We start from the raw sequence: 21310 nt of genomic DNA on the forward strand, positions 1-21310 counted from the left end.
CCGCCCACTTGGGCGTTGCTGTCCGGGCGGGCGGCTCCGCCTCCTCCCGCGCTCCGTTCCGCTCCACTCTGGGACTGCGGGGAGCCGGGGGAAGGCGGTGGCGGTGCGGACACCATGGCTCGTGTGCTGAGCCGGGACCCGGTGGACATTGAGGTACCGACTCGTCCTGCCGGGACGTACGGCTGTCGCTAGCGGGGAGGGGGCTCTGCCCAGCGGCGGCGCCCGGGCCGGGAACGCCCAGCAAAGTTTAGCTGCGCTAGGAAGTGCCTCGCCGCTGTTGCCGCTGCCCGCCAGCGGCGTCCGGGACCCCGCTCCGCCGAGCTGCGCTGCCGCGGGGCTGGCCGCGGGCAGTCCCAACCCCAGGGGCTGGCTTGCCACCTGGACAGCTTCAGCGGGGGCGGGGGCCCGACGCCCCGGGTCTGGCTCCGTGTCCCCTTCCCGCACCCCGGTGAGCGGGGCCATCGGGCGGCCGAGGGGCGTGAGGGGGCGGTGCCCGGCGCTTCCCCTTCTCACCGCCTCCTGTCCCTCCCCATCGGTGGAGTCGAGGGCTGGGTCTGGGCGAGCCCCGTGTCCTGCGGTGAGGTCTACGCCCGGCTCTGGCAGCGCTCCCGCGGGGCAGGGCTGCTCGGGGCCGTGGCCCGAGAGAGGCTCTGGGCGGCTTCACGGGCCTTGAGCTTTCACGGCCCTTGAGCTCTCACGGCCCTGGCCTCAATGGACCGCACCTGTCTGTGGGTGCTGGAGATGTGCGGGCCTTCAGCTCTTCATGGTTCTGCTATGGACCAAGCTGAGCTGATACCACACCGTGTCTCCAGGGAGTGAAACAGTTGCAGGGAATGCTGAGCAGGACGGCAGAAGTAGCACTCTTGCTGCAAGGGGCTTCTAGTACCTGCGGCATTTGACTTTTTTGTGTGGCATTCATTGCCGCGAGGTTGGACTGGGAGCTGGGAATTATGATCTGGACACGGCCTGGTGCAAGGCGGAGGTGAGGTGGAGTGGGACGGAAGCTGGTGCAGTGTAACCAGCTGGCACAGCTAGGACTCAGGGTAGCTTTCCCCACCTCACAGGACCTTGCACGTGACTGTAAGCGTCAGCTCTTAGAGAGAGTCTAGTAAAAACAAAGTGAATACGAAACAACTTGTTGTTTGTCAGTCTTGTTCCAGCCTAGCACAACTTTTTGCTGTGATATGTCCTGAAGTTTAAAATATTAGATTAGAATATTAGGTTTAGCGTGGGCTATTGCAGTATCTTGAGGGCCCAGCCATAATACGTAAATGTGCACAGCAGCAGCTTGAATACACCTCTAGGTCAGCTGTGACTGAACTTTACCATCAGTTCTTATACTGAGTTTTTGTGTCCAGTCCATTTCCTAGCAGAGCTGCTGCTCAACCCATGACTAATGTCGAGAAATACTTTTACAGATACTCCAGTAAAACTGAAACATGGAATGGATGGGACAGATGAACTATTGTAGAAGTCTTCCTGGAAGTTAGGGAGGCACTGTGGTGTGAAATCAGTACTGTCTCTTTTACCAGCTCAGTGTTTTCAGAGCAGCCAATCTGGGATTTTTCATCAGGTGTTCATTTTCCTATTACAAAGGTTTGATTTCAGCAGCACAAGTTTTTGAGTACTTTTCCTCAATTTTTTAATGCAAAATATTTCTGAGATTACATTGTTTTGCATTTCTAGATATGTTTGTCTGAGATTCAAAGAACAATATATTATTGTAGGATTTTGTGTTGGTTGTAGTATGCAGCAGTACATGATTTAGAAGACTGATGGCCATTGAAACAGACTAGTGTTTACTTTTACTCTCAGGTTGAAAATATAAACTTTGATCAGTATCTTCCTGTGTTTTTATTTTCAGCAGTCATTTAAATTAGCAAGGAAACCAAGGCAGTCTACTTCTAACCAAATGTATTGGCCTTTCCCCATCTGTTTGAATAAATTTAGTTGCTGTATGATTTGTCTCCCAGATGAATGTATTAATAATTACTGGTAGTGTAATTGCAGCTCTCTGTGTTTATTGTTGATTTTTTTTTTCCCCTGCATTAGACTCTTTTTTTTTCTGTGTTTTCAATAAAAACATATTTTTTCTTTGACATAGGGAAAGTGTGTGTTAGCTAAGTTTATATCATTGTAGATACATATTCTTATACAACTAGTTGTTGAGGGGAGCAATCTATCAACATGAGCACTGGCAGCACAACTTAAGTGTTTTGATCACTTTCTTGGCTACAGTATAAAAACTGAACAAATTATTTCATTAAACTTATCTCAATGGTTAGCATCCTACACAACATAGTTCATATAGTGGAAATATTAAAATATGACCTTTGGAGTCTTAGTACTACTTTATCATTTATTTAAGTAGTTAAGGTAGTATACTGATGTCTCTGGTTAAACAGGAGCCAAGAGTCTGTGCTAGAAGTAGCTAAAATCACAGCAAATTCTCCAAGTTATTTAATAAAAGAAAAAATTCAGGAAGCTGTCCCTGAGGAATCTGATCCCCCTTGGTTGGCTTAGCCAGCAGCTTCAGGCTCTGGGTGTCCTGTCCTTGAAATCTTTTTGCTTAATTGAAGAAGATGGAGAAATTACACAGATAATCTTATTCTGGAAGTCTGCTTTTCAAATTATGGAAGACTAGGAGTGTTGTGATTAAAATATAAGGTCTTCTCAAAAAAATGTTATTATTATTAAAAACAAACAAAAACCCCGAAACAAAACAATAAAACAAAAAACCTCAATAAATCAAACCAAACAAAACCCCAAACAACTGCCAACCACACAAACCCCAAATGCTGCCTGAAGGCTGCTCTCTGAAGGCCGCTAACAAATGTGGAATGAGGTTGTAGCCTGTTTGAGCAGCTCACCAAGGGTTCAGTCAGCATACCTGAACTTGAGGGCTGCAGCTGGTTCCAGGGTCGGGTAGATAGGGTAACAGGGCTTCTTATGCTGTGCACCCTGCTGCATGCAGGGACCACCTGGGAAGTGCCCCTTAGCCTCAAGGAAGCTGTATGTAGAGCCTGCAGTTTCTATACCACTTAAAGTAGCAGGTTTGATAGCAGTGATGGTTCTTCTTTCCCTGGTAGGGGAGCAGGTACTACAAAGCATGGGCTATGACAGCAAGGTAAGCAAATTTCGCTTGTCAGGCTTATTCTTCTCCCAGTACAAATGGACTAGAACAGTAAAAGACTGCAGGCAGCTAAGGCAGTGCCTGGAAGCTATGTCTGAGAGCTAAGCCCGGTGTCCTCTAAAGGGGGAAACAAGGCGAGAATTGAAAAATAAAGAACAGTGTAAAAACACAGGAAGCCTCCAGCAAGATAGCAGGGAATCCTGCTAGTCAGCATGGCTTGCAAAACTGTCAAACAAAGGTTATGTGAATAAATAGCTGAAGCTGGCTTTCTTTCATCTGGGCAAACTGTTATTTTAAAAAGCCACAATTATTACAGTGTCTCCCCCTGTTGTAGATAGTTGCTGGTTGTTTGAAGTTCCATAATGAAGCTTTAATATGAAGGATTTTTTAAAGTTATTGCTTTATAGCTTGCCGTGGTGATCAGAGGGCAGTTCCTGATTGATGACTGTGTCTTTCTAGGGTCATTTCACAAGCAATCAGTGAGGAAACAAAACTTACTGTTTAGCTATTTTTGTTTAATGAATTTCTCAAGCTCTTTCATTGTTTTAGTGGTTTTATTGTAGTAAACTCTTAGCTGAGTGGAACAGCAATTATAGCATGATTACAAAGACCTAGTGGAAGATTATAGACCACAATTATCATGTCTGTCTTGGAGAACTGAACAATATGATTTACTCATCAAGTTAAAACCTGGTCTGGCAAGTAGGAAGGAAAATCTCCTGTATGAAACATTTTATCTTTTCTTGTTGTATATTCAAATCCTGTTGATGCTCAAAGAATTATATATGGTCTTGCCTCCTCTGCCGATAGTCTGCTAAATTGTGGCACTGATGTTCAGTCAAGTTCTCCAAAATAATTATATTGTGAAAAAAATTACTCTTGTGCTTTTCATTTTCCCTTTAGCTTTGAGTTTTAATGTTACTCATGAATTTAACTTTCATTGTTTTCCACATTTTCGAAATTTTACTCTTTTTGTAAGAAAGTCGTTAAAATAATACCTGCTGCTCCCACTTTTTCTCATGCCTGTGACTTATGAGAAACACAGGCTGTTGTGGGACTTAGTAACAGTTGTTGCTGCAGATAACAACTCTGAAAACAAGAAGGAACTGAAACTAATTTTCCTTTTTGTTACGTAAATGGATTTCATGATGATTTTATATTGTAGACTGGACTTGAATTTTATTCTTTCCTCTGCTTACTGTTACATCTTGTAAGAAACTAAAACTACATGTTGATATAGGAAGCTGAGATCTGTAAGGCAGGATTTTGCCCATCAGATGTGCCAAGAGCGCAGTGGTGGTGATGCAGGGCAGTCTTCTGAGAGGTGTTTGAAGGGGTACAGTTTTAGAAGCAGGGCAGAACTTAACAGTTTTCCATGCAGCCAAGAGAGGTGTGTGTGGCTGTATCTGACCAACTGGGATTTGCTTGGACCCAAGGTTGAACAGCTGAACATCCTACAAACCAGTCTACATGCATGGTGCAATTTGTGCTACCAAAAGGCACATGCTACTGCTTTTCAAACAGATACTTAAAAAAAAAATCTACTGCCCATCCTATCTGATGGCATTTTGCCAGTGCCTGTAAAATGACCCAAGGAACACAAACATAGCTGCCATTGGGTCAGGAGCACACTTCTACTTAAAATGTTGAGAAAAGCTGAAATTCCTGGTGGCTGCAGACAAGCTGAATCGAATGTGTTCTGTTTGTTCTGGCTACGCCAACCTTTGACAGCACAGAGTTCAAATCAAAAACTGCTTTCTCTCCGTCCCTGGTTGCCTGGCAACCTCCCTCCTCTTATTAGCATATGATTTCTATTCCTTTTTTTATTTCATCAGTACAGTGTTACACAGTCTGCTCCTTGGCCTGTGCTGTCACCTTTGAGAAGAGCAGGATTTGTGCCTTTATATGAGACTTAAGCAAGTATGTGATCTGGCAAAGAAATCAAACATTTGGGATTAGGAAACCTTTGGCCATAAATGTCTTATCAGAAGCTCAGAGGGTGGCGTTTGTGTGGGCATGCTATTCAAAGTCTTTTAATTTTCATTTGCTGTCATTTGTATACTAAGGGCAGAATTCTTGCAGATCAGCACAGCATAAATCTTGGGTGTCTTTACATATGAAGGGTATTGGTTTGTAGAAGATGCCAACACAGATCTGTTATACAGGTCTTGGTGGGCATTTTGTCTTCTTGGTCTATATTCAATTCAAATGCTATGTCATAATTCAAAATATAAATACATTAAAAAAAAATCAGGTATATGCAGGTCAAATTGGTATTTGAAGAAGTAGAGAAAATGAACTAAATTTTCAGTTTTTCTTATAATAATGCTTTTTAGAAATAGGATCATTTTGCCTTCAAATTGACCAGGTGCATTCTTTTATGAAATAACAGGTGATTCAGACTGGGTTTTAAGTTTGACTTTAAATTCCTTTTTTTCTGCTCATAGACTCTTACAAATGTAAGAAATACCCAAATCTTTTTTATTGTTGCAGATGACAAAGCGACAAAGACCATAAGATTCAAGTGGGCAAGATATAATAAATAAATATTAATAAATATTATTAGAAAAAAGCAACAGCAACAACAAAAATTAGAAGACACAGTGAGGATGAAATGGCAAAGCAAGTATATTTGGGGAGTGTTTAGATCAAGATATGTATAGGAGTTTTTTCTGAATATTATTTGATTCATAAGCCCTGTTAAGTTGTAGTAGAATTACCATCATCAGCACAGATTTACACCAAAGGGATCCAGTGTTCCTTGAAAAAAGGAAGAATGCAAGAATCTTTTTGTGAAGCAATTGTGATATGTACTCTGTACCTGAGACAGCTCGGAAATCACTGTGTGACCTTCCCTAACTGCCTTACAGCAGAAGAGGGGTTTATTCCACTTGGAACTACATCATCTGGATGACTAGCATGTCTATATCAAACCCAGAAGTGTATTCGTTATGTTGTGTGAGGTTCCACATTAAACAGTGGTAAGCCTTAGTCAAAGCCATGAGATGTTTTAATTCCTCACATGTCAGTGTATGAGCACACATTATGAGTGGTGGGAGTGATTTAGTATCTCATTTTTAAAGATGTTTCCAGTGTTTTATTTTATATGATAAATATTAAAATACGTGATGTCAGTGTTTTATTTGTAAATTTAAATTGATAAACACAATGAAATCCTTGAAATGCCAAACCTTTCATCTCTGCTTAAGCCAAGGTTCAATTTTTTTTTCAGTATGACATTTGCTGCCTGAAGTGTTAAAGTGACTTGACCTTAAAATTACGTTTATTTTAGTTCATTGAAATGGTTGGCCTTTCCAGTTCAACTTGACACCAATGGTGCAAATGGGAGAAGGCAGACAGGCTTGCTGGTGACTTCATTTGAAAGCTAATAAAAAAAATATCTGGGTGTTCCATTTAAATATCTCCATTTAGATGGGATGGTAGTCGTTAGTTAAAAGCAATCACGGTGCATTCTGACATTTTAATTTCAGGTTCAAAAACAATTATGTATGTAATTAAAGGGAGAAGTGTCCAGGCAGCCAAACTGTCTGATTTACATATTTTGCCAGTGTATGCAGTTTTTTAAATAGATATACCTGTGCACACCACTTTGAGAATGTAGAAATGAGGTAGAAAAATTGAAAGCTGCTTTGAAAGTTTGATGTTAGTTAATGTTTTCTTCCTAATGATGCTCTTCTTTCAAGTAGCAGTCATATGAGCAATGTCATTAGGTTTATATTTATGATGGAGATTGGCCTCTGTGCCATTTTCATGTAGGTTGTTGTGGTACTGAGTTTATTTGTTAATACATTGCTACACACTTTCCTTGGTTCTTTGTTGTGAATTTGTTAGTTGTGCTCTGAGAGGCTTTATTTAATTTGAAGCTTCTTCTGTTGTAATGAACTGTCCTGGCTGGGGTTTTTTGGTCATCAAAATTTTTTACCAACTTGGAGAGAATGAAGCAGGTTGCTGTACAGGAGGTGCATCACAGAAGTTTGGGCTATTGTTTCCTGAGACAGGGATGTTTGGTTGTGCTGTGTGCTCTGCACAGGACTGTCTACCCAGCCTTGAGAGAGGTCATCATACTGCCCAGTTGCACCTCTGTTAGTTGATTAAGGAATGATAATATTGTGCTCTGAAGGGTGCCCTTCGCAGTCTAGAGATGAAGGGACAGAGGAAGGACATGTTCTTCTGGCTGAGGAAAATGGACTGATAAATATGTGGAGGGATCTAGAGGGAAGGAGAAATAAAATAGGCGCTGCAAGCAAGCGATAGCTGAATTTGACAATCACAGCATTTTCTTTTACAGCTGTTGCACTCTTAGCATCTATCCCAGCATCTAGCTTATTATAAAATGCTTGGTTTTGCCTTGATTGTGAAGGACATTCTGTGAAACCCAATTCTATTCTGCTCTTAACAATAAGCTGATAACCCTCCCATCCAGGCATGTCTAGCATCCATGCAAAACTCCAGAGCGTGTGTGTGAAAGTAGGTAGCAGTTTTAGAATAGGTTATTAAAAATGTAGACCCATAATATGGGTAAAGAAGATTGGAAGTGTAAAAAGAGGTTTTACACCTGGAAGTTATTATAGTTATTTAGATTGAGCGAGAATAATAACCAATTGTTTTCTAAGATGTATGACACATTTATGAAAAACCTTGAAGGATAAATGAATCTTTTTAGTATGCTACTTCCACAAAGGACTCTATGAATAAAATAATAGTGAGAGAAATCTCAGTAGATGCTGAATACTGCTAATTGATGAAATTATTACTTATTACACTGCAACTGAACTCTGCTTAGAAACACTATTTTCAGTATGATTTTTTGAAAATGACAGCTGAAATGTAAAAGGCTTTGTATTGAAAATGAATAGTCATGATTTCTTGATATCTTCGAAATGAAGGATAATTCATTGACAGTTGAAACTGAGAAAAATGATTTTTTTTTTTTTTTTTTTTTTTAGTGCTCAGATTGTGGAATATTACTATGGAAATAAAATTAACTTCTCTGAAATAAATAAAGTAGTCTTAATGTCAATTTATGAGGCATTTAAAAATAATTTTAAGCATTCTTATTTATAACAAAGCAGTCAATTATTTTTGTCAGCTGTTTTCATATTATGTCACATGTTGAGGTTAAAATGAGGTTTGTGAGATAGGGTGTAGCCATTGCAGTTAGGAAAACTCTAATTGTAAATTAAATCAGCATTGAAGAAGTACTTCATCACTTAGGGCAAAAATGGAAATGAGTACCAAGTTTGGCTTTGATTTAGTACTGATGAAATTAAAGCCCACTGTCCTCAGTGTGTCATTTCAGGTTTACATACTAGCTCTTAAGGAATGTTATCAGTAATTGGTGTGAGGATTTGAGTGCAAAGTGTCATGTGTAGTGTAATATCTTGGAATACGGGTGAATACAAAATCCGATTTCAGCCTTAGAAAATGTGTTCATCCATGTTAGAGGTTTACCTCCCTCCCAGTTGATCTCGGCAGTCTTCAGAATCTGAGGGACGAAGTCAGCTTGTGCAAATTCACTCACATGCTTGTGGGTGGGTGTGTGTGGGTGCCTGTGTGTGCTAATGACAGGAACACGAGATCGGAGATTAGAGGTGGTTCCAAGACTTATTCCACTTCAATTTTAAAGCTGTGTTTGATCATGCATTTTTTTCAGTTCCAACACAAAACTTTAAAAGATTTTAGTAAGCTTATACATACTCATCAAAACAGATGGAAGTGAGAGAGTGACAAAAGAGATGAGAGGAAAAAATAAATCAAACAAGATAACCAAAACAGAAGCTGTTCTGGAATGCTGTTAATAAAATGCAGGAATGAAATGAATACAGAACAGAAAAAATGAAAATATTATCTACTCTCAAAAATCCTACAGTCTGATTAAAATGTCAGCAGCAACCAATACTGTTGACTGCGTAAGGGGCTGTTCTTCTTTGTTAGGATATAAGAAGAAATAATTTTCAGACGACTGTAGAATATTTGTTCCTAAGTAAAGCAGAGTAGCTTGCATGCTGCCAAACCTTGGCACCAGGTGAGGTCACACAATTAATTGATTTAGAAACCCCAGTAAGTATTTAGGACAAAAGCAAAGTTAGTTCATTTTTAACTCCCAGCTTAAAGTTCTCTGTGCACTTAATCAATGAGCCCTTAATGAAAAATATATAAGCAAACTTGAGAGTTGGGTCAAAGCTCTTCTAGTGCTGGAGCAGTGTTCTTGTCATATTTGCTCCCTGATTTGCTTTTATAATCTTAGCTTAACAGCTAATCAGCTTAACTTCATCCAGGTTTGCCTGCCACCCTGGTCAGTGGAAGGCAGGAATGTGTGGATGGAGGTCTTCTCTTTCCAGGGTGACTCTGGTAACCATTAGACTATTATGCCAAAGAGCAAACAATAGCTAAAAGAAGAGCTGGCGTAAAGTCAAACTGAAGAAGGTAAAGACCAAATTCCTGCTCAGAGGTCACATAGCAGAAATGTGATTTGTCTTAATAAGTAAAAGAGTTAGAAAATAGTAAGTACTACATATCACACCCTTTATAAAGTATTTTACAAATAAGTTTTCTGTATAAGCGTGTGACAAAGTATGATAGGTCAGAATCCAGATGTTTGCTGGCGTGTTTTTAGATTGGGCAGCCTAATCTGACTATCCTGTTTTTTAAAGAGTATCACCTCTGCCTCTGGCCCAAACATTCAGCAGTATTAATGTCAGCAAGATTTAAAAATCAAAATGGTCAAGTAAGAGTGAAGAACCTCCAAGGAATTGCTTTGCTTTTTATTCCCCATTATTGGTGTATGTTCTCTTGTAATCTGTAATGCATGTGATGATGCTCTGTGTATTTCTGGAATGTCACATTTCTTTGCTTAAAGGTGTCAACATAGGATCATTGTGAACTTCTTCAAAAGAAGACAATGACATGTTAAAAGGAAAAAGAAAAATTGGCAACAGTTTCCTCTTGCCTTATTTACATGGGCTGTTAATTTTATTGCTTGAAAATTGGCAGTGTTATTTTTTCAATTATCAGACATTTAAAATATTTTAATATGTAACTTCACACATCAAACCCTTCCTGTTTATAGTATATAATTAACAAATCCTTCACAGTTCCATTTTATTTCTACATGCTGATTCTTTTCTTCTTTTCGATTAAGATGCTCTGATGTATACACAAAGTTACTAGAAAATGAGTAGTTCCATTGTCAGTTTTGTGTTTTATCATTGCATTAAACAGTTGCTACTGAATTTTTTGTAGAAGGTTGCACATTAGTTGCACATAGGTAGGTTTACTTGTTGCTTCTTAATGTTGCAACAGATTTAGAAAATCAGTACTGATAGATAGTTGGCATGTTCTTAGAACAAATACAAATGTTCATATGTGTTTCAAATACTGAATACACTAGATCTTTTGGATGGATATTGTCATTCTCATCCTTGCATTTCAGGTTCATTTATTGGACTTTGAAAATCACCTTTTTACAAAAGTTTTCAGAACATTGCTTTGCTCAGCTAAAATTAGTTCCACTGGTTTTTGCCAATGATTAAACTTAAAGCAGGAATAACTTTTAATGCTAATTTATCTCCTGTAATCAAAAGTCAGTAGAGCATTCACTTTTCATTAATTGACATCTCTAATGAAAGTTCGGGTTTTGGTTAAGCAAACACCTGCAATTGTGAGGTTCAGTTGTGAGGTTCAGTTGTGGGGATACAATGGCCTATATTTGGTTTTGGCACTGAACTTATTTCCAAGTGCAACTGAGCTTGCTTTCTCATTCAATCTGTTTGTCTTCTTGCAGAAAAACACAAGTGAGATGTCAATGCATGTCTCTGATTATAATCCTTTTTGCTGTGAGATACTCATTAAGTGACGCTCCATATGAGTGAGCAGTTATAAATATTAGCATTCCTCATGTAACAGAGCAATTTGATGTGCAAGGGATCCAGGCATAGATAGATACCATAGGGAGGAAACAAAAATCTTCTGTTATACCTGTGATGCAAACTTAAATATTTTCTGAAGCTTTAAATTTTGTTTTGTAAAGAAGGAAGATATTTATATTAGGAAGATGAAAGAAGGTAACTTTGAGTGTAGTGGGTTTCACAGACTGTGGAGACCATGCATGTACTAACTTTTAAAGTAATGGCAGTCATGAAGCTAAGATTCAAGGCTGTGACATGATTTGCTCTGTTTTTTACACTTAGCCAATTGGCTAAGTGGTTGGGTGATTAAAGACTGTCCAGTTAGAAAGAAAATGTATTAAAATGCTAAATGTAGGTGTGGAAGGATAGCTGTGCCAAATTGTAAGCCCCTCTGTTTTTAAAGGCTGTAAATTAAGTAGTGTTCTAGTCAGCAAAATGAATATATGATAGTGAATTCAACTTTGAGCAAATTCACAAGACCTGTGCTTACCTAGGCCTTGTCTGAATTTGGTATGTTAACCCTAATAGCTCTTGGTGTAGTGTATTGTTTATGTTGTGAAAATGTGATCTCATCACAGAGTAAGGTGCTCCTGGAGAAGCCTTGCATCTGAGGACTTCATTGAGCCTGATTTAAGCTGTGTGGCTTTTAATGTATACGTGCTTGTGTTAAATATGTGAATGATTCACTGAATGCTGGGATACTACTTGGATACTTAGGAACAGAGAGCGAGTATTCACTTTCGTTTTCTCTGAGGGTGAAGGCGATTCTGCACAGATTAGCTGTGTCAGGGAGGTAACATGCAGAGTAATTTGCCACTCAGAGCTCTTCCAGTAGAGAACAGTGGTTGGTATCTATGGGAAGCAAGTAACAATTTTGTTTTCTATTTTAAAAAACCTTCCAGAATTTACAGTAATACCTAGCATAAATGCGTTGCTGAGGTAGAGATATCAAGCTCTTAATCTAAAAGTTAATGTGTCAACAAAATTGGGTAAACCATGTTTAGGGTTGTGTAATTTTGCTACTTTGTTAATCTGTAATGCATTAACTTTGCTTATATAACAGAAAGCGCATGAGATATACCACGTTTCAGTTAATATAGACATATTCGTAACTAAGACATTCCTGACTTTGGTGGGAGTGATTTAGAAAATTGCTCATTTTGTTAAGAGGCAGTATTTACATACTGCAGTGAAGTCTGAGGACCGTGAAAATCTGTAGTGGTAAATCTGTTTTGGAAACCCCACTTTCTAAGTATCTACTAATGGATATAAGACTACACCTCTAGGATACTGGTCTGCTATGATATTATTACAGGATAAAGAACAGTCTTACTCTCGCTAAATATTAGAGGCTGTGTAAGAAGTGCAAGAAGCTGGAAAGGTGTGTGTTCTGATGTAGAAGCAGTCTGTCTTATGGGGAAATCTAAAGCTATGTGGAAATGTAGAGATGAAGATGTATTTCAGTGCTATGCTAAAGGCGGTTATGGTTAGCGCACAGCTCGAATATGCTCACCACAAGATCATCTGTTGGTCTTTGAGTTTTTGCTTTTTTTGAGACTTTGAGTTTGTGTGGCTCAGAGAAGAAGTAAATATTGTGATTAAAAGTTGAGTCTTTTTCCAGGTGTTTTTGCATTCCCTCACCCCATATGCACCAGGATTCAGGGTCAGGCCCCGGTCCCTAGAGCCTGTCGGCCTCTGGGCCCCATCCCACAAGAGGTTACCGCACTGGTGCTCTTCTGTCATGTTTCCTCATCACAGGCTGACTGTCTCGCCACCGAAGCAGAGTCCCATCTTCCAGCTCTCTAGACCTTGAAGACTCTGGTTTGCAGAGATCATAATAATGTAAATTGCTGGTTCTTGGACATGGGCACAGAGGGTCACCTGGAGAGTTTATCTTTGAGAGAAATGAGAGGGTTGTGACTTGTCACACTATGTTATACGGTAATTTAAATGGGTTTGCAGTCAGCTTTTGACTTTGCTCACACATGCTGCTGTTTGTCTCAGTAACAGAAAACTTATCTGGTAATATACAGAATTAATTATTTGCGGGTTTCCTTTCTGATTCCCGTGCTGTCTGGGATAATTTCTGGTTCTAGAACTGGGTTCTCCAAAGGCTGATCACACTGTTCCCCTGACATCTATGGTCATTTCATGTAGCTTTCTCTGGTCTTCATTGCCTCACAATTAAACCAGTCCTGAACTACTGTAAAAGCACAGTCTTTACTCCTTTTTGAAATTTTTGGATGAATTCCTAGGATGCATTATCAGCCAGGTTATATAAGTTGTTAGTAGTGATTTCCATTAGTTCAGATCTTCAGTAAGGAAATACACATTTGACGCAATTATCAATTTATGAGATATTCTCTCATACTTTATCATGAGGGAGAAATTAAGAACATTTTCTCTTATTCTTTCAGTAATGAAAAATAACATAGATTAGCTTATGGAAGCCATGATACCACGGATAACTATTTTTCAAAATCTTCTTTGTCATTTAGTGTTACAAACTCTCCTAGGACTAGAACTTGCTCTTGTCTATTTGGTAATGAAATTTCCACTTGTAATACAGGGTGTTTCAGAAAGATGGACTCAGTTTCAAAGATACAGTGATTTCAAATTGGACCCATCTTTTTGAAACACTCTGTAGTTAGGGATTTCACGTGGTGTTTGAAGTGCTGCATCTGTTTGTGCTTCGTGCAGCCGTCAGTTTGAATTGCCTAAATCATGTTTTACTTCTCACATCTACTCTGCCTTAGTCATCTTTCTTTAACTGACATGATTTTTAAACAGTATTCATTATTCTGGGTCATCTAATCTCATGAAAACAAATACTTCTAGCTTGAGTTCTTTCGTCTTTGACTGACTAATGCTAATAAAATTATTTTCGTGTTCAGACATACTAGAAAATATCAGGGGAAAAACTCCAGGTACTTGTTTCCATCAGTGAATTAACACTAGTATTGAAATTAATTGTTTAGTATGCTCATTACTCTTAGCAAAAATAAATATGTTCTCATTATGTTCACTTGGTGAACATATGCATCTTGCAATACATTTAATGTTACTTGCTGTGAGGGAGATTACAACTCTTTTTAAGGAAATTGGGTAGATTAATGGAATGGGGTGGGTTAAATTGCTCTCCACATGCACTCCCTAGCATGCTTAGCCTATTCCTGAATTTTAATTGATATATATAAAAGAGTTTAGCTGAGGATGCTGTGTGAAGCAATTGGAGTAAAAGAGGATATAACCTGTGTATTGCAGGGGCTAGGTTAGGTAAATGTGCTTTATATTACAACAAAGCAAATAACACGACACCACATTTTATACCCACAATCATAGTCTGCATGCAAGCAGTTGTGTTTTCAGCAGCTTGGTGGTGGCTGTATGTGTATTGATATGTGGTGAACTTCAGCAGGTGTTTTGGGGCTGTTCCTGAGAAACTTCCCGAACAATCTAGAGAAAGTGACCAGAATCCATCAAAAGAGCAAATTACTACTTTTTTTTATTAAGAGTAATCTTAACTATTGAATTTTGACCAAATTTCCTGTTTTGAATGAGGGATAAGGTCCACATAACCAGGACACCTTGCGAAGGTTGTTACTTGGCGGGGAAGAGAGGGGAACGGGAAAGCTGAAGACTTCAAAGTTTAGTGCTTTAAAGAAAAGCTTCCAAAATATGGAATAATGTCATATATTTTACAAAGACAATGCTAGACTAGCAGGACTTTTTGATGACCATCTTGAAGTTACTGTTGTCCCACCTATGATGTAAATGGTACTTTTTTTAACACCATCCTTTCTCTGCCTCCTGCCACACCCAGTTGGTGTTGGAGTGTTCCTAATAAGCATAAGTGCTTCCATAACTTTATATTTTCTTTTGCTGAATATGCATTTAATTAAAAATCAGATTTAATTGCAATAGCTTCTTATGATTTCAACTAAAAAGGGTGGCTTTATGAGATGGTAATAAAATGTGTGTGACACTTTTAATGAAATTAAATTTCTATACCAGAAATTTATGTTGGATCATCACAGGGCATGTGCCAAACCTATCTTGATTTACCCAGAAATGCTGTATCAGAAACAGGACTCGCAGCTGCAGAATGTGTCTTATCTTGAATGACTGCCTTGAAATCACTTATTTTTGGAGTAATAGTAATTCAGATTCTTGATAAGTTACTCACTGAAATATAACATGGTGTTTTAAAACTTTTACAGCTTTTTCATTAATAGATGATAGTAAAGATTAGAGCTAGTACTTTTTGTGTAGTCTTCTTAATCATAGCCTTTAAAGTAGAAGCTGAGCAATAAACATCTAATGAATAGCTTATGTTGAGTTTATTCTCAGGTGGTGTGCTACTGTGTTGACACAGATCAACATAACCATTTATGACTAAATTCTCAAAATTTAAAAACAGTAGCTGTCACTTATGCATCCTAGTCATTCTCAATGTACATTACATATAGTTTTTAGCATTTTAGGATATTTTCAACCTAAATCAGTATATGTTAGTCATAATGAATACATTCCCTTCTAGAAGAGGATGTATTAGGGAATTAAACCATCCTTTAATATTCTTAAGCTTATAATAATATTTGCCTTTTAAAAGGCATAAAAGAAATAATTATTAATAAAGGAATTCCTTAAGGTAGTTGTATTTGAGGGTCATCTGCAATATATATTGAGTTGTGTTCCGTAGTGACAGACCACTTGGCTTTCTTCCCAAAGTTAAGGCTTCAAATTAATCTATGGAAATAATGAAAGAAAGTATAATACTTTCATGGTGCCCATAATCATCAGTGTTGTGCAAAGCTGCAAATTTAACTCTATTACACTATGTATGTTGTGTGGCTGTGCCACAAGTGTGTACTTGGCACGGGCTTAATTTACTTCTATGTGCTTACTCGTAGCCCTATTTCTTTCTCCATCAACATGGTACCTAAAGGGATTTCTACAAAAATACAGCAGTGTTATATTCTGATTTGCAGCCATTAATGATAATGGATTTATGCCTACTTCATTTTTAACGAAATAAATGTGACCATTTATGTAAAATACTAAATATATAATTCCTAGGTTCTCCATTACTGTACAAATAGCATCTTAATGTGAAGTCCAAAGTTTGTAGTACTCTGAAAAGTGATGTATTATGTACCCACATCCTCCATTGGGGAACTTGAGTCTTGCCCTTTCAACATCTGGAGAGATCAAACAACAGTTCATCTGGCAAGAATGAGAATTTATGCAGCAGAATAAGCATAGGATTGGGACAAGCAAGATCACAGATGCCCAAATAATTCTCCTCACCAATGAGCTCCCCACCTCGGTCAGATGGCCAGTGTGTTTGAGAGTGGAGGTCTCAGGATTCCTTCCTTGCATGTCCATGGTGGTTTATTTTTGTTTAGCTGGGTGCATACATTGAGTGTTAGATGGAACACTCCCTCTAGAACTTTCTTCTCAGTAATTTTCCATTTACTGGCTGGCCTGCCTGAATTTATTTGTTAAATTTACTAAATGTCTGACCTAGCCATAAGCTGCAGAAGACCAACCAGGGAACTGAAATGAATAGGAAGAAAACACCCTCACTAATTTTCCTTTCTGACAGTTTAGAAGACCCAAAAGCATTTACATTATTTTCACATTCAGGCAGTTAACTTCTTAGTGGTTCTTAAACACCAGGGACCTCTAGCTAGAACAGCCACCTTGGTCAGCAATCCAAGATTTAGGAAGACAGTATATTATTTAGGTAGTGGGAATATAAGCAATTTTATATTGTATGTGTGATTTAGTATGTTCTGTGCCAGTTTTATTTCAGATTTAATTCTGGGACATGCTGCGCTATGTAGTCCTTTTGGATTTCTGCAACTGTTGCGCTTGGAGCCATGCTCCTGCTGCAGAATTCCAACAGGAGCAAACATATGGGGATTCTTCCGTCCTTGGCTTGCCCCACCATTTGTTCCATGTTTTAAACCAACTGGTGCCGTACCCAGTGGAGTACATCTGTTACAGTTTATTACTAGAAATTTGCAATTCATTTCAGTTTGCTAAAATAATTATAATATTCATGGCCAAGAGTACAGCATTAAGCAATTACAAAAGAGAGTAGGCAAAATTTTGCAGAAGTGTTTGTTTGATTCAGGAGCTACTGCTTGGTTTGGGTGATTTGGGCACTCAACAGCCCATCACCAATGAGTCAGATGTGCTCTGACAGTTGAGTTTGATCATCTTGAGAAATTAAAGTAGCAACTGAGATGCTGTAAGTGACATCCCTTATGTGAATGTCCCTGCTCTGTTTTAATTAAGAATGAAATAAATTAGCATAAACCACAACTGAATGCATTTGGTTGCCACATCTTGCCTGAGGTACTCAGCTGGGGAGCACCCAGAAATGGAGCAGCATCTTTACCACAGGAATTGCAGAGGCACATCTGATTACACCCTTTAACTCTTCCTGAAATTCAATAGCATGTAGGCTGCTAAATAGTCTATACCTGTTTGAGTGTTGTAACCCACTTTTTTGTCTGTTTGTACTTTGGGGAAGCTGCAAATTACTGTATTGGGTGATGTTGTTAATTGCAGGTAGAATTTTCAAGTAGGTGAGATTTCTGGTTTGTGGGAAAATGGATTACTGATCACTCTGGAGTAAACATTAAATAATTGATTAGAAAGTGATCCCTTTGCATTAAAAAAAAAAAAAAAAAAAAAGGCCCCATAAACTCCAACACAATAGTATCTGAATACAACAGATTACTTCTTCATCATTATCACCCACTCAAGCAGACTTTTAAAATAAAGAAACATCCTGCTGATATAGTATGCATAACCCCATCAAACTCGTCATGTTCGGTCTCCATTTCTGTAAGTCAGTCTCGCACATCTTTGACATATAGTAACAGAATAATCGCACCCTATTCACCACAGTGGAGAAGCATAGTGTTAAAGTCAAGTTTTTTTAAAGGAAGATTTACAAAACCAGTTCCAGGAGTTACAACCAACAATATGCCTGTTTTGGTTCTCCATCACAGACCTGAGTCTGGATCTGTTACTTGCACGCTGTTCACACTCACTTCTTGAATTAAATGAGGTCAGTTTTGCTATTGAAACCTGTCACTTGCCTGATATTAAAAAAGAGCTTGGGTTTTAAAAAGCTGATTTAATTTTTAAAGTTACACTAGTATAATGAAAGACATTAAAAAAGTCATTCTGCTAGTGTCGTCAGACTATCACTTAGAAGTACAGCTATATTCTCAGCATTTACTTGTGTCCTCGTCATTGTAAGAGAAATGAAGTTGACTCGTCGACTCATTATAGATGTAGAAGCAGGTTCCTGTGAAGGGCAAATTGGAATTTATACTGAAATGATGAAACATCCATAAATAACCCAGATCCTTTAAAATGTTTTTGCTTGTTTTGCTTTACGAGCGTTACTTGGAGTGATATAGTGAAGCAGAATTATGTGTTTCTATATGCCATACACAACAAACATCCAGGGATGGAAAGCGGCCTTTATCATGGCCGCTAAATATAATTCTGTTTTCTAGCAGTCCTAGAAATGTCTTTAAGTACTCAAAATTTAAGTGGTGTGGACAATAAAGAAATTGGTTTCAAACTAAGTTTGAAATTATGTAATTTGAAAAAAATAATTCTGTGGTTCTATAAACAGGTATGTTAAAATACATAGGTTGAAAGCATAAGAAGTCAGAAATAAATTTGTATAAAGTTGGTGTATAATATTGAATAATTGTGGTTTGCTTTTGCATAGCACTGTAAATAAGTTGTGTGAGATGTGATTTAAGAGGCTTTGAACTTTTTATTTTTTTAATTTTATGTATGTATTTTAAGATTTTCTGTTCTCTTTCTACAGAACATTCTGGCTTTAAATCCCAGAAAACAGAGACACGCAACTCTTCATTCAACTGCAGCAAAGAAACAAGTCAAGAAGCAATGGAAAAGGAATTCTGACAAAAGCTGTTCCGTAAGTGCATGTTCATTATTGCATCTGGAATATGCAATAAATCATTGAGGTTGAAATCTTAATTGTGTGAGAAATTAGAATTTGAGTTTCCTGTGTTGTTCAGTAGCCAAATGTATCTCCTAGTTCTGTTCCTATAGATACAAAGTTACTTTGTGATCATCTATTTCCTTCTCAGAACAAAATACATTGCACACCTTTTTATTTTTTGGCAACTTAGTAAGTCTTTGATGCAACTTTTTCCTGTTTTTCTACTAAGTCTGATGAGTCTCAAGTCTCCGGCAGTGTCAGGGTGTCTCACCATGTCCTGAGCCCCGCAGAGCTGCTCGCTCCCTGGGCAGCAGCATCAGCAGCCCCTGCTGTGCCCTGCTGGGCTGCTGCCCACTGCCTCTTTGCCTTCTGTTTCCCAAGAGTAACACAGGGTAGAGCAGCACCTCACTATCCTTTCTGAGACTTTAAAAAGTAATTTTATGTCAGTACGGAAATAGGCAAATCCATCCTATGTACTTATTTTAAATACTTACATAGGTATATATATGTAGGGCTACCTACATATGTACTATATACACAGGACCAAATGTGTGTAAATTACCTATAAACAAATAAATAATGCTTGTATTAAAACACTTAAATTAAAACATGGCTCTAGATTTTAAATTTTGTACATTGCATTTTTCAGGAAATAGGTGGTTTTAGAATAAATATTTTGTCATTTTAAACTGCCTGTATTCTTCAGTATTTCTGCCATTAGATATAATATTTTTCTTTCTAGGTATTTAGGTTCCTAGTCTCAGTGTGATATTTGCCTAATCCTATCAGACTTTGTCTCTTTGAACTCTTATCTAATTAGAAGGTTTGTAGTGTTCTTACTGTCTTCCTACAGATTCCCTTAGATAATCACCTAAATTCAGAAATCTTTTAGGCGGGGTGCTACTTATTCATCTGCAAACTAGTACCCTTATGGGTACAATGTTATGGTGCCTCTTCATAGTGTTATCAAAACATCTGTCACTAAGTAGGAAAATTTAGTTTTGATAGATGTCATTTGTTTGTTATTAAAAAAACCCAGCAAAACACAAACCAAACCAAGAAACCTACAAAGTTTCTAATTTTCTCAAAATTCTGGAATCTAGTATCACTAACAAATATTTGCTGGGAGGAGCAATCCAGGGTACACTTTGCATTTGAACCATGCTCTAGTATAGTTTCCTGGTTTATAGCAGTGATTATAAGAATCTCTGTCTTACTTAAGCTAATATTCCTGTTTTCTTTATTTATTGGCTTGGATAATGTTATAATAACTGGAAACTAACAGGGATGATTATTTTGGGATGTCTGATGCAGTTATTGCTCACAACTATGTGTTCCTGTGCCTGGACAGCTGCAGTTTATATTGTTATATTTTCAGGCAACCTGTAATCAATAAATCAATACCGGGCTGTAAACTCCTCTGTTTTCAGAACCTGTTTGTTAGGAAGCTCAGGTATCCCTGCAGCCTGGCAGTGAGGTATCTGCGTTGTAACCTGATTAACTGTTCCAGTGTAAGTTATCCTAGTTAGTTAAACTTCAAACTACAGCATGCACGTATATATCTTCCTAATGAGCGTGTTAACACACATTTTTAAAACTTCTATGCTTTAAGATCACTGTTGGTTATCTCTGAACTTTCCCCCATATCAGCCTTGTTTGATTTTTACCTTCAGTTTGTTCATAAAATGTTGGATATTTCAAAGTTTTGCTGTTAATTTTGAAAGTGCACAGCTTTCTAGAAACTCTCTCTTCCCGTGTTCCTGCTCTTAGCTGTGCATGTGTTCCTCATGGTATCCCAGATGTTCTTGGATCCCCAAGGCCTGAGCTTTCTTGGGCTGTGCAAACAGCAGTGATTTCTGGTTTCTCTCTTGTTTGGATTTTCATTTGAAAGGAATTCTGAATGTTGTGAAGTTTTGCCTGATGATGTTTTGGCATAGGTTTACAATCTAATTAACAATTTGATTTTATAGTTCTGCGTTACTGCATGGAGATCTGTGCAGTTACTGGGACCCTGCACTGGTAGAGATTTGCTCATATGTTACAACCTACAGGGTTAAAGGTTAGAGATAAGCAAATAGGTCTAGCTGTACCTGCGCACACCTTCAACACAGATCATTCTTATATTGTATATTATGAATTATTTAGTAGAAATATCACATAGTTTAATTTATAAGTCATTATAAGAAATGTAAAATGCTTGAAGAAACTGTAAAAGTGTAGTCCTTATTTTTAGGTCGGTGGTGG

The 21310-nt window shown here is 38.2% G+C and overlaps 1 protein-coding gene across 2 annotated transcripts in view; it reads left to right on the forward strand.

Annotated features, from left to right (window-relative positions):
* DPYD (dihydropyrimidine dehydrogenase) overlaps positions 1–21310 on the forward strand; it is a 346955-nt gene continuing 325645 nt past the window's right edge. For both annotated transcript variants that reach the window (XM_065072591.1, XM_065072592.1), the window contains exons 1-2: positions 1–153; positions 18929–19039. In XM_065072591.1, the coding sequence (XP_064928663.1) occupies positions 115–153; positions 18929–19039 (150 nt within the window). In that variant the 5' untranslated portion in view covers positions 1–114. The remainder of the gene's footprint in view (positions 154–18928; positions 19040–21310) is intronic.

The sequence above is a fragment of the Columba livia genome, chromosome 8 (assembly GCF_036013475.1).
Source record: "Columba livia isolate bColLiv1 breed racing homer chromosome 8, bColLiv1.pat.W.v2, whole genome shotgun sequence".
In the NCBI taxonomy this organism is placed as follows: Eukaryota; Metazoa; Chordata; class Aves; order Columbiformes; family Columbidae; genus Columba; species Columba livia.